Source organism: Zingiber officinale, chromosome 3A, assembly GCF_018446385.1.
Source record: "Zingiber officinale cultivar Zhangliang chromosome 3A, Zo_v1.1, whole genome shotgun sequence".
Classification (NCBI taxonomy): Eukaryota; Viridiplantae; Streptophyta; class Magnoliopsida; order Zingiberales; family Zingiberaceae; genus Zingiber; species Zingiber officinale.
The window spans coordinates 17878336-17892480 of record NC_055990.1 but is presented as its reverse complement, the minus strand read 5'-3'; the positions used below and the strand labels follow the sequence as shown (position 1 = coordinate 17892480).

Below are 14145 nucleotides of genomic sequence, written 5' to 3'. Positions count from 1 at the left end.
CTAATATATTTTTCTTTTTACATCTTATTGTTATGGTACAATTTTTACCTTGATTTTATGGTCTTATAATGAGTTTTCAGTAGCTCGTGTATATATTTGAGAAGGAAAGATGAAATTTAAAAGATAAATGAATGTACATATATGTGGTAGTTTTCTCATTTACAACTGAATTACCTCGACCTTATCACTTACTATAGCTTTCTCATCGGAAAAAATAAATCTCTTTCATCTTTTAATCATTTGGTAGTCGGCTATCAACGGATCCCATAATTTATCTCTTTTATATAATTTAGGAACAGATTACAAAAGACACATGAAATGAACATAATCATCTTTTACGACAACGTAATTTTTCCCCAATAATTTCTACTCATGTCTCCATTTTAGTGTGATTCTTCTTTGGCTTTAGCTCGATGATTTGTGCAACTGAAGGCAGGAAAGTATGAATCGGTGCAATGCTCATCTACAATGCATTTCTAGCAGAAAGTGTTTAATCTCCTGCAATAGTACTGATTTCTGGGGCACATGGGCAGTTGTGACTACCTCTAATTTTTATGCAGTTGTTTGTCTCAACAATCGATCATTTTCCTCATATTTCAACTCTATTTTCATCTCATGTAACCTCGACTAAATATGAGATTTTGATGTTTAGATTAGATTCAACCGACACTAACCATATTTGTAAAATTCCATTAAAGCTGGTTTTAGCACGTCCATTACTAGCCCATTAGAAGAACAGCTGAAGCATATAACCTTGATCCCGAGTTCAACGCACACACAAGATCATTCAGTTTCCTAACTCCTCAAGCACCCAAAGTCAATGTACTGGATAATGAGATAGAAATCGGATATCACTTCATTGGAGCTGAGAACCGTCACATCCTTATTATTCCAGTTAATGGAGTCGGTAATTAAAGGGTAAAATGCTAAGAGTTCTAAAATTCTGAATGTCTTTAACAATCTTAAAACTCTTTAAGATATTTTAAAGATATAGCCCCAGATTCAGCTCAACAGACATATTTTCAGTTTGAGCACAATTATTAACCTTCTGACTCTTTAACTCGTCAGAGTAGATCGAACTTCCTAGAAATTATGACATTTGGCTAAATAGGTAAACACATCTCAGTTGGATGGAGGACCTCTGTAATATGCAAGAACAGTTGCAGGGAAGAACATTTGCCTGATTCCTTCCGCCCTTATGATAGGGGAAATTATACCTGATGCATTCTGGAATCAAAGAGGAAGATTAAGTGTGGCTACACTGATCGATTTGCAAAGTTTATTACTTACACAAATCAATCTAGCTCCAAGCCTCCAATCCACAAATTCTCGAGCGAAGGAAATGGCAAAAGCAGCTGACCAACCCCATAGATCAGAATAGCAAGGAAGTGAGCCATCAAACTCATAGGACGAGGATTAAGGCCGGAGAGTAAGCCGATCAGTCCATTCGAATAAACACCTACAATGCTCAGGTAGTCGAAACAGGCTTGGCGCATTTTGCTCCTAGCTCTGTCAGATGAGGCACGAAATATCTTGTACAAGGCGTCTGCCAAAGTGTTTATCGTAAAGTCATCGGCTGCAAAAGAAAACTCGATCTTTCAAAACGTGCAACAAAATGACAATGACTAGCATATTAAAGTAAGAATCCTTTACTACTTTTCTTAAGGTGTAGAAGGATTCCAGGTATTTGCAAAGAGAAGCTGCATGATGGAGATCAGGGATGGGCCTCAGGAGGTCACGGAGCACAACAATATCGGACAAGGCGACCATCATTCCACCTCCGGAAAGTGGGTGACGCATATTAAAAGCATCCCCTAACAGGAGTGCTCCGGGGGTAGGATGTGGAGCGGTCGACATACTTTTGTTTGGCACAGACCTAAAGCTTCCTTTATCAATGACCTCAATAAAAGGATCATGCAGTTCAGTCGGAACCTGAATTGATTGATCACAGGAATTACGGTGAGGGAGTAGCGCATCATGTATTTATTTCTATTCGTGTAAATCTGAAATACCTGAGGAGCCATAGCAGTTTTCAGGAAATTTGACATTTCACCAGTAGCAATAGACGGTATCTTGTTTCCAGGCACATCGACCAGACAACGAGCCTCAGTGCTACTTATTGGGTAAAACAGAATGATTGAAGGTTCTCCTAAGATGATATGGGCCGTAGTTGGAAAATGGAAGCTAACAATTTTTAAGAACCATACCCACACAGCAAGAAGGCACATCCACCTAAGGAAATAAATAAATAAATAAATAAATTGTTAGAATGATCGATATGAAAACGGAAAATAAATCTAAACGAAGAGCTTTGGGTCTTCTTTTTACCTTTGGAGAGTAGAGTGTTCGTCTCAAATTTGAGAAGGCACCGTCACATACAATTGTAAGTGGTGCAAAAGCTTCACGCTGCTCTTCGCCAGAATTAGTCTTGTAAACTACTCCCTCCACTGTTCCATTTTCTTCAATCAAGGACGTGACTGTTCCCTGCTCCAGTTGAACACTGGAAGAAAGATTCATGATCTATCGATCTCAAAAGTGATACTCTAATAATATTTACTGCATGAATGACAAATATTCAAAAGTCTCTACAAATGGAATAGAAATTACTTATTTAAGGAAATTGCTTTCTCTCGCATCCTTTGGACGAAACGCCCATTACGAAAGCTCCTCCCGGCAACATCTTCATGATGTTTCTCCAAGGGGTATGCGAGCCTGGTGCTTTTCCTATCTTTGAAAAGGGTATAACCAATGACTCGTTGAGCATCGATTTCATCAACACAGTCTGGGACAATACCAGAAAAGATGGTAAGATATGAGAAAGAAAATGTGAGAATGCAGACAGGAGAAACAAAATGGCATGGGCTTTCAATATTCAATTGGAGTTTTCAATGTTGATAATCATTATTGAAATTCAATCATAATCAACTTGATGGCTTACCTTCAAGGCCCAGCTCTAGCAATTTTAGGTACCCTCCTGGATGCAAACTTTCACCAGCCCTTCTGTCAGGTTCAGACAAATCTCTCTCAATTCCATGCACACGTCTACCATCCTGTTAAAGGCAAAATGAATCATGACTACGAGAAACTTATTTTTCCCATATACGTTATTATGAATCTTCACATAGTTTAGATTATCTGTTTGGCCTACAGTGATTGATTAGGTACTTTATCCCCCTTTATGCACTGTGAGTATTTATTTAATCTGTGATGGCTAGGTGATTTGGCTTACCTAGGTGCTTTTAGTTCTCTTCTTCTTTTGCTCGACTGACTTATGTAGATCGGACGGGCTTGTTTGCCCACCTCGACTGGACTGAACAAGCCGACCACCTACTTGATTGGTTAATATTGATCGGTCAGGTCTAGGCCTCTAATATTAAAATATCCCATCGAGTCATAAAATTCGAGCGGGCTTGATTGAAAGTTCGAGCGGGATTCCTTTACGCTAAACACTCGTCCGGTTCGTAACACCTGAGTGCATTTACTAGTACCCGTGCACCCTCTTTACTTGATAAACTCGGTTAGCCAGATTCGACAGACCGGGTCTAATTGAAGATTTAGGATGATCCTTCTTTTTAGGATTCCTCGCATTTTGCAAACATAACGCCCCTCTCGGGACACATCATCATCTATGCTATCTACCTCTGTAATCGTGCCAAGGTTCTAAAAAGGGAAAAATGGGCGAGTATGGGTTTTACTTCATCGCCTTCTTCTTCTTAGAGATCTTTCTCCTCCCTGTTCGATTCGCGATTCTTTCTGCCCACCTCTCTTCTCACAATGGCTTCTTCCTCCACTGCCGATGGTTCACCCATTGCTCTTCTGATCTTATAGAACCAGAAGCATATGAACTCCAAGTGAACTATGACTTCCCTTCATATATGACTATCCCTACCCCTGAGGATCGTCCTCATCTTCCACCCTCAAAGAGCGTGGCTATCTTCTCGGAACAGGCTTTGTCCGGCTTCCATTTCCCTCTCCACCCTTTTATTGTCGAGGTTAGCATGTATTTCAACATACCGCTAAATTAGTTTATCCCTCAATCTTTCTCTATTTTGGCTCGTTTCATTGCTGTCTCTCGATTGCTTGACTTTCCTTTATCTTCTCGCTTGTTTCATCACTTCTTCATCCCTCGTCAGGTAAAGGATAGCCTTTTTAAGTTTCAGAATCGTTCTAAAGCTATTTTGTTTAATAGAATCCTAGCACAAGGAGAATGGAAGTATAAATTCTTCTTTCTATGCCTTCCTTCTCATTCTCCGTATCCTATAACTTGACAGCAAACTCTTCCTGTCCTCCCTAATCCCCAAGATATGTCCGCCGACTTGACCTTTCAATCTTCTCTTTCAAAACTAAGGGTTGCCAAATTTAGTTTGCCGACGCTAATCGCTGAAGGCCTGCTATTTACCTTTGGGATAAGTTCTGTTGATACAGAATTGGATGTCTCTTTTGGTGAGTTAAACATCTTGCTTGTTTGTTACCCTTAAATTAGTCTTCCTTTAAACTTATGATCTTTTGTTTTCTTTAGCTGACACCATCCTCCCAACTCTTATGTACAAGAATGTAGCATTGTCCAGATCATATTTAAACAAGTTTGGGGAGGATTTATTAAAAGATCGCCGTCTCAATCCCATATCTTCTACCCTTGGATTGTTTCCTCCTAATGAAGTGTCTGCAGAGAAGTCTGAATCTTCTGATGAGGATTGTCCCTTCATTGCCCGACGGCGGAGAGCAAATATTGATAAACACACTCCTCTTGGACTTACTATCCCCACGCTTGAACAAACTCCCATTGTCCCCTCCGAGGTTTCTTATGAGAGAGGTAAGGAGTCTATGTCTTATACTCGTGTTTGTTATACTTTATCCCTTAATATGATGCGGTCGAGCTTACTTATTTCTAATGTTCTCCCAGTTGTCCCTGTTTCTAAGCCGGTGCCCATATCTTCTCTACCTCTATTAATTTCCTCTTCTTCTCCTTCTAGAGCGAGAGCCAAGAGAACCCCGTGTAGGAGAACCTCTAGCTCTACCTCCCAAGATATCTCCACTGAGTCAAACCCTGGCTCCCTACCTCCTACCGTACCGTCTTCCATTTATGCGCCTGTACATAATCTTCCTACTACTTCAAGTGTTAGGACTCCACCTTCTGTTCTAGAACCTTCGTCTACTTCTTCTGAGAGGCCTTCAACCTCTATCCCTCCTCGAGTTATTTTTAGACAGGCCCAAGGACTACCTTCTATGTTGGGACAACCAGATCCTATTCTTATCTCTTTCGGGCTCCTCCAGTTGAGAAGCTCCTTAGTTGAGCCCTGGTTGCAATGCCAAGCTTCTATAAAAGGAAAAAATATTTTTGATCGAGCGGATGACCACAACCGCCAAGCTGTTGTTGTGAGTATTTTGAATATATTTTATTAGTTTTCTTTAATTTTCTTAGGTCGTGGGCTTAAACTACAAATGTGTTGTTGTTACGTTTAGTTTTTTGCTTCAAGCCTACATACGGGTCACCTAGCTACTGAACTAGAGCGGGAAAACAGTACTTTGAAAGATCAGCTAAGGGTCTTAAGGGCAACTCCTCCTCCTCCCAGCAACGATATTATTCAACTGAGAGAGAAACTGGGTTCTCGGGCTCAACATATGGATCTCTTGGAGAAGGATCTTCAAAACCATCGACAACTATTACAGGTCCGAGAAGGGAAAAAAAGGACCCTGTAATTATAGATAGAGAACCTGAATTCTAAATTGAACATGGAAGCCGCCCTAAAGGATAAGGCCATTGCAAATGCCATTCTTCGCTCTTCTATTGTAGAACATTTTCAAACTTCTCATTCCAAATCTCCAGATGTAGCTCAAGAGTTAGCCTCCCGAGATTTTGATCTATTACAATCACAAGAGCGGTTAAAAGCTCAAGATTCTCAGGTAGATTTCCTTACCAAAGATTTGGAACCGGCTAAAATAGAACGAGATGATTTCAAAGGCAAAGTGGCTCAATTAGAGTCAGAGCTGCAATCCTATAGAGCGATTGAAGAAGAACGTTGGGAGAGCCGACGTCAACAATATTTAGACTCCCCCGAGTTTGTGGATGAGTTTGCTGAGCACATTATAGGGACTTTAACTTATTCAGCTGATGGAGTCCTTAAGCAACTGTGAGAAGGAGGATACTTACCCCAAGAACCTCCTCCTCGATTTATAGATCGTCAGAGGCTCAACAAAGAGTTACCCAAGAAATTCCTTAGTAGTTTTAAGTGAACTGTTGTGGGTGGGACGACTAAGAGTTAAGTCCATTGTACTTGTTCTCCTGAATTTGTATCTATAGGGAATTCTATTGTTTGGTTGACTGATATTTGAATGCTCCCCAAATTATCCCAGGTAAACTTGTTACTGAGTATTAAAAATGAGCATATTATAATCATGATACTAGGACTAAACAAGTACAATAGGAAGTTGTATACATGTATTTTATCTTTGAATTGTAAATGAAGATTCAATACTTACTTGCTCATCGCTTATTTGTATATCTTCCAAGCCATTCCTGTTACACTTATAATGAATATAGTGCATAAGCAGTTATGTGGAGCAGTTATGGAATAACCTGATCTCGAATAGGTAAGTACCCAAATATATGTAATTCTTGCTAGCTAAAACTATTGAAAATCGGTACTTGTTTTTTGCAGATCATATATCTCTTTAAAATTTTCAAGCAGGTTACCTTGATATGAAGAACTCTACCTGTTCTCATGTTTCGGCTCAGTTCATGTGTCAAGTGGGTTAAGAAGATCTGTAGGCTGCAACATACTCTTGTATCTCGATCATGAGTGAATTACCTAGAAAATTCAAAACATAGGTCGAGATACCACTCCTAAGCGACCTTGGGATGCTAAGTAAACATCCTAGTGCTGTTGTATTTCTATCGGAATCACTATTGCGTGGCTCTGAGTGAAACCCAATTTCTTATCATATTTCGGTCGGAATTGAGCTTCCGAGCGAGCTTGTGCTGACAAGTGAATCTCCAAGCGTTGTTATATTTTGATCAGGGTATCACTCCCGAGCGGCTCTGAATGGATGAGTGAGAACCACATTGCTCATCATATTGCGGTCAGAATTTTACTTCCGAGCGGGCTTAAACTAACAGGTGAATATCCCAACACCCTTATATTTCGGTCGGGATATTACTCCCGAATGGGTCAATTCGTGCTAGGAGCATTTCAAGAAGTTTGAAATTGTCTCTTATCAATTCGAGGTTTAAAGTTTTCGATTCCTCCTAAGGAAGTCAGGTCGGTCACTCCTTAAGATCCCCGATCGACTAGTGCTGAGCGGATAAAATACGCTCGAAAGTTTATAGTCGCTGCTCAACTGTTAAGAGTTTAAAGTCTCTGGTTTCTCCTAGGGGAGACAGGCTGATCACTCCTTCAGATCCCCGATCGACTAGTGTTGAGCGGAGGAAACACGCTCGGAAGTTTATAGTCGCTGCTCGACTGCTAAGAGTTTAAAGTCTCTGGTTCCTCCTAAGGAAGCCAGGCCGGTCATTCCTTAAGATCCCCGATCGACTATTGCTGAGCGGAGGAAACACACTCGAAAGTTTATAGTCGCTGCTCGACTGTTAAGAGTTTAAAGTCTCCGATTCCTCCTAAGGAAGTTAGGCTGATCACTCCTTAAGATCCTTGGTCGACTAGTGTTGAGCGGAGGAAACACGCTCGGAAGTTTATAGTCGCTGCTCGATTGTTAAGAGTTTAAGGTCTCTGGTTCCTCCTAAGGAAGCTAGGTCGGTCACTCCTTAAGATCCCCAATCGACTAGTGCTGAGCGGAGGAAACATGCTTGGAAGTTTATAGTCGTTGCTCGACTGTTAAGAGTTTAAAGTTTTCGGTTCCTCTTAAGGAAGTCAGGCCGGTCACTCCTTAAGATCCCCAATTGACTAATGCTGAGTGGAGGAAACACACTCGGAAGTTTATAGTCGTTGCTCGACTGTTAAGAGTTTAAAGTCTCCGATTCCTCCTAAGGAACCCAGGCCAGTCACTCCTTAAGATCCCCGATCGACTAGTGCTGAGCGGAGAAAACACGCTCGGAAAGAAAATCAATTCGTCTATTTTAGTAGGTGTATGTGTGTCTTTTAGAGGAAAGATGCATGTATTTTTCCATTATATTCAGAAATTAAGTGAAATACATGGATAAAGTACAGACGTACTTGTTAAGCTCTGTATGGCTGTAAGTGATTTGCACTCCAAGGTCACTCGAGATTCTTTCCTTCTGCATCTAGGAGATAGTAAGAACCTGAGGCAAGCTTCTGTATAACCTTATATGGTCCTCTACATAGGGGTGCCAATTTGCTAACGTCCTCCACAGGCTTAATACGCTTCCATACTAAATCCCCTACTTGAAAGAATCAGGGGATGACTCTTTTGTTGTAATTTTGTCTCATTCGTTGCCTATATGATGTAAGGTGAGTTGCTGTCTTGTCCCGGATTTCCTCTATCAAATCTAGCTCCATAAGATGTTGACTGCATTATCTTCGTCATATAATTGCCATCGATCAGATTCTACTCCCACTTCAATGGGGATTACTGCTTCATCGCCATATACTAATTGGAATGAAGTTATCCCTGTAGCTTCTTGAGGAGTGGTACGATAAGCCTACAATACACTGGGTAACTCATCTACCCAACTGCCACCAACATGATCTAATTTAACTTTAAGTCCTCTGATAATTTCTCTGTTAGTTACCTCTGCTTGTCCATTATTCTATGGATATGTCACAGAGGTGAATGCTTGAGTAATATCATATCCAGCACACCATTCTTTGATTCTCTATTCTTGAAATTATCTTCCATTATCAGAAACCAGTTTATGTAGAATTCTGAATCTGCAATTGATATGCTGCCATAAGAATTTAATGACTGCGTTTTCAGTTATCCTTGCCAATGGCTCAGCTTCCACCCATTTTGAGAAATAATCCACAGCTACTAATAAGAACCTTCTCTGAGCAATCGCTAAGGGAAATGGACCTACTATATCCATGCCCCATTGGTCAAAAGGGCAAGAAACTATAAAAATTTTCAATAACTGAGTAGGATGATGTGACAGATTCTGATATTTCTGACAAGATAGACATGTTTTTACGAGTTGTGTTGCGTCCTCTTGTAGAGTAGGCCAGAAATATCCTGCTGATAATATCTTATGGGCTAAGGATCTTCCTCCAATATGGCTCCCACATGAACCCTGATGAACTTCTTATAGAATATGTTGTATGTCTTCCGGCCCAATACATCTGAGCAAGGGACTAGAAAAGACTCTCTTATAAAGGTGGTCACCCACCAACGTATATCGAGTAGCCCTTTTCTTGAAAACTCTCGCTTGCTCTCCTTCGGCTAGTAGGATACCTTGTTGCAAGAATAGTATAATGGGTGTCCTCCAGTCATTCTATATCTCCATATCAGCTTGTCTCTCGATACAAGATACTAGTACTATTTGTTCCACAGGCTGATCCAGGTTCTAGGGTATTATTGCTGAAGCTAGTTTAGCTAATTCATCAGCCACTTGATTTTCTGACCGGGGTATCTTTTGTATCTTCACCTCTTGAAATTCAACCTTCAACTTATCGAATGCCTCTGCATATAACTTAAGGTGATCATTGCTAATCTCGAAGGTACTTGTTAATTGTTGTGAGGCCAACTAAGAGTCAGAATAGATCCATACTCAAGCGGCCTCCACATGACGAGCGGCTAGCAAACCCGCTATCAATGCTTCATATTCTGTCTCGTTATTAGTGGCTCTGTAATTCAATCAGACTGAAAGCTGAATCCGGTATTCTCTTGGAGATATAAGGAGGATTCAGATTCTGCTGCCCTGCCTAGTGGAAGATCCATCTATATAAATTTTCCAAGTTTCTTCTTCTTCTGGACCTTGTACTTCTATTATGAAGTCTGCCAGAGCTTGTGCTTTGATGACCGAACAAGGTTGGTACTGCATATCATATTCACTAAGCTCGATTGTCCACTTGACTAACGGTCCAGATGCTTCCGGATTGAGGAGTACCCAACCGAGAGTACTATTAGTTAATACTATAATCGAATGTGATAAAAAGTGAGGATGCAACCTTCTTGCTGTTAACACCAATGTATAAGCTAATTTTTTCAGTGTAGTATATCCATACTCGACCCCCTTTAATAAATGACTTGAGAAATACACTGGTTGTTCCTCTTTTCCCTCCTGCCTTACCAACACTGAGCCTACAACCCGCTCATTTGCTGAAAGATAAATCCATAAAGTTTCTCCTACTACAGGTTTAGCTAAGACAGGGAGGGTTGACAAATAATCTTTCAATTCTTGAAATGATTTGTCACACTCTTCATCCCACTAAAATTTGGTAGCCTTCCGGAGTATCTTTAAGAAATGAAAGCTTCGGTCGACTGCTCGAGAAATGAAGTGGGATAAAGCAGTAATTCGACCAGTCAATCTTTGGGCTTCTTTCATGTTGCGTGGGGGCTCCATATCTTGAATTGCTCGAACTTTACTGGGATTTGCTTCTATTTCTCATTCTGTAACCATATAATTGAGGAATTTACTACCTTTAGTCCCAAATAAGCATTTGCAAGGGTTAAGCTTGAGTCCATATTGCCGCAAGTTCTGGCATGTTTCTTCTACATTCTTACATAAGTCTTCAGCCCGAAGAGATTTAATGAGTATGTCATCTACATATACTTTCATGTTTCTTCCCATCTGTTCTCGGAAGACTTTATTCATAAGCCTCTAGTAAGTTGCCCCTTCATTCTTTAATCTAAAAGGCATAACATTATAACAATAAGTACCTTCAGCTGTTATAAAACTAACCTTCTCCTGATCATCCTTAGCTAAAGGGATCTGATGATAACCCTGATAGGCATCCAACATGCAGATATATTCACAGACGGTCGTAGAGTCCACCACTTGATCAATGCGAGGCAGGGGTTAGTAATCTTTTGGGCAAACTTTGTTGAGATCCCGAAAATCAATACATACCCGCCATTTATTTCCTGGTTTAGAGACCAGGACAACATTTGCTAGCCAACTAGGAAATTGTACCTCTCGAATGTAACCTGCTTCCATTAATTTGTCTACCTCCTCCTTGATGGTCTGGTTTTGGTCAGCTCTGGAATCTCTCTTCTTTTACTTGACCGGTCGGGCATCTGGATAAATATGTAATCAATGTTCCATCACAAGGGGGGAGACGCCTATAACTTCCTTGGGGACCCATGCAAACACATCGCTGTTCCGTACCAAACATTGTATCAGCTCCACTACAAGAAAACAGGGCCTCAGAGATGAAAAAATCAGTTTCTGAAAATCACTTTTTCGTTTCTAAAAAAAGTTTAAGACAGAATATTCCGTGTCTAAAATCCGTTATTGAAAGCCCCATTGCTAATTCAAGAGACAGAAATATTCCGTCTCTAATTTAGAAATAGATTAAAAAGTCATTTCTAAATCTGTTTTTAAATTAACCAAATAAAATAAATTTCAAATACAAAATTTGTTTCTAAATTTTGTTTTAAATCCGTCATTAATCCGTTTTAAATAACATATAAAAAATAATTTTAATCTGTTTATAATTATATTTATAAATCTAAATATAATTTTATTTTTAAACTTATTGCTATTTTTTTATTATATTATATTTCTATATTCTTATCTACTACAAGAAACTCACACATTTCAAATAAATATTTAAAATAACTAATTTCTAATCCAAAAGTATCATAAAATTAACATTGGGATAAATAAATATTTACATCATCTAAGCAAATGTATAAATTTTTAAATCTCACCTTAAGTAATCTAATCTTTACATTCTATCACGACGCTCATGATCATAGGGATCAGATCCTCCTAGATATAAATGATTTGAATATTTCACCTCTTGAATCATTTTACAAACCTTCTCCTTTTCTTTGCTTTGCCTACCTTACTTGATAAACTTTTTTTCTTCCCATTTTTTGTGATAAGAAGTTCAATATTTTTTTACTTTCAATAATGTCTTCATATATCCTCTTGCTAGTAGCATGCATGTCTATGATTTCTCTCCTTTGCTCTCCCTTGTCTCGAACTCCATGAGATGAATTACTTCATATGGATTAATGAACCAACCAAATTTGTTGAGACAATCTAGCAAAATCAAAACATGAAATGATTAAGTTTAATAAATATAAAAACAAGCATGTAATGAAATAACCTATATAAAAAAAAAAACTACTTACTAACAGTACAAATTTATATTATCTCCATTGAGATTTGGACCACAGCCTAGGGGAGAAATGAGATAATCAAACTTAGGACAATTAACATGTAATGGCATTATTTGTTTAAAAATCTATACTTGAGTCTGTGTCATAATTCTTGTATTCTCGCAAATATGTTATCAACAACATTCTTTTGCAATTATATTTACACTAGAAAAAGAAACTCTTGGAGTTTGAATTTTGAACCAAGAATATATAAATTACTTTGATAGATATTTCACAATAGCAATGAGTCACCATATTCTTAAAAAAACAATTTTAGAAAACTACTGTCTTGTTCACTAAGATTTTCCAATCAAAATATATGAAATTACATATGGAACACTGACCAAGTCATCGACCTTGATATTTGACATTATATTCTAATACAATTTACAAAATTTAGAATCATGGATATATTGTATCTCAGTAAAGCAATCTAACAACTTTAAAAAACATCATTTAGTATTTACCTTGCACTGCAGTTGTCTAGCCTTGATAGGAGAGGAATCACTAAACCTATTTAATGATTCAACATTGAATGTCAGCCGCCTTTTATTTAATGAAAAGTAGTTTCTTGATTAAGAAACTACATTGTTATGTACAAATTTTTCAGCAACATACTTGTAATGATTGATTTAAGTAATATGAAACTGAACTAAACATTAGTCATAAGTTACAGTTGAATCATGTAGTACAATGAATATCAGAAAATAAGAGAGAAGCATTTCTATCACCACTGTAGTGTTCATGCAACGAAACGAGGCAACAGAGCAAGATATGTGCTGAGGCAATACAACATACTAGGGTACACCAAGAAGCCACAAACCTTGTTCTTTATGGAATTCCGATCAAATTTAACTTTGACAAGTAATGCAGAACTTGATATCAGCATCTGAGGCCTGATAGATCTCTAGAGCCTTAGCTTTGAGTTCAATATTCCTCTCCTCAAACTCCTTGGTGATCTCCTCCTGCAACATCAAGATAGATTATATATATAAGCAAATTAAAGAAGAAGAAGAATTAAGAAGGATAAAAAATATTGTTGGGAATTAATTATCGACCTGTGATTCCTCAAATGACTATTGGAAAAATAAAGTGCACGAATTTAAACCTAACAATTGGAAGAAGCATTTTGTCAAACACCTTAAGAACATGAATCAAAATGACATGGGTACATGCAAATCTAAAACATGGGAGAACAACTTAAGTACAGAATCATCAAACAATCAACCACGCAAATCAACATATCGACCATTGAAGAAGAATCTTGCTGTTCAGAATCTGATGAAGGCCGGAGATGTCTGTGGGAAGCCGGTGCTGAGCATGAAGTGAAGAGCTCTACGAAAGAGGACCACTGCTTGTTTAGGCCGGCCAAATCTTGGAGATGTCGTGGCCGGATGTTGACTATGAAGGACCTCTTATCTTCTAGCTCGAAGAGAAGAGGGTTGCGGTTTGGATCTGAAGTAGAGAAACTCCGTCGTGGCCTGGATGATGGTGTCGGCGCGTCAGGGCAGAAAATCACGAAGAGCCACTGGAGGAAATGATGGCGTTGGCTGGAATCGAAGGTAGAAAATGACGGTGGGAAGATGGAGAGGAGATGGCCGGGCGGTGGTGGTGGAGTGCTGGCGGACCGCCGACCCCTTTGGTGGAGTGATGGCGAAGGAGGGAGAAGTGGCGTACCGGCCTTCGCAGCGTGAGAAACCCAGTGAAGGAGAAGAAGATGCGTGCTTGTGGATTTTATTTCCACAAATCTGATCCGACGGTCCTGATCAATCCAGATCTGATGGAGTGGTTGAGATCAAATCTGAGTGAATGGTTGAGATCCACTGGAACCCATTGAATGGTCAGGATGGCTAGATCAAGATGAGTGGCTCAGATCATGCCAGATCCTCACCTTGCAGTCCTGCGCGA

General features: G+C 39.2%; 1 protein-coding gene and 1 non-coding gene across 2 annotated transcripts; one reads left to right on the top strand and one right to left on the bottom strand.

The window, feature by feature from the left end:
- The first annotated feature begins 429 nt into the window (after positions 1–429).
- LOC122054545 lies at positions 430–597 on the top strand. The gene has a single exon (XR_006132830.1). It is a non-coding gene; the product is annotated as a small nucleolar RNA snoR135 (small nucleolar RNA).
- A 336-nt stretch (positions 598–933) lies between these two features.
- Positions 934–13939, bottom strand: LOC122051227 (squalene epoxidase 1-like). Its single transcript, XM_042612232.1, is given in 11 exon segments — positions 934–1576; positions 1657–1932; positions 2013–2162; positions 2164–2232; positions 2329–2500; positions 2608–2782; positions 2939–3050; positions 10811–10905; positions 10979–12118; positions 13061–13202; positions 13296–13939. Coding segments are annotated over 9 exon segments (1074 nt in total). The 5' UTR covers positions 10986–12118; positions 13061–13202; positions 13296–13939; the 3' UTR covers positions 934–1558.
- Positions 13940–14145: the final 206 nt, after the last annotated feature.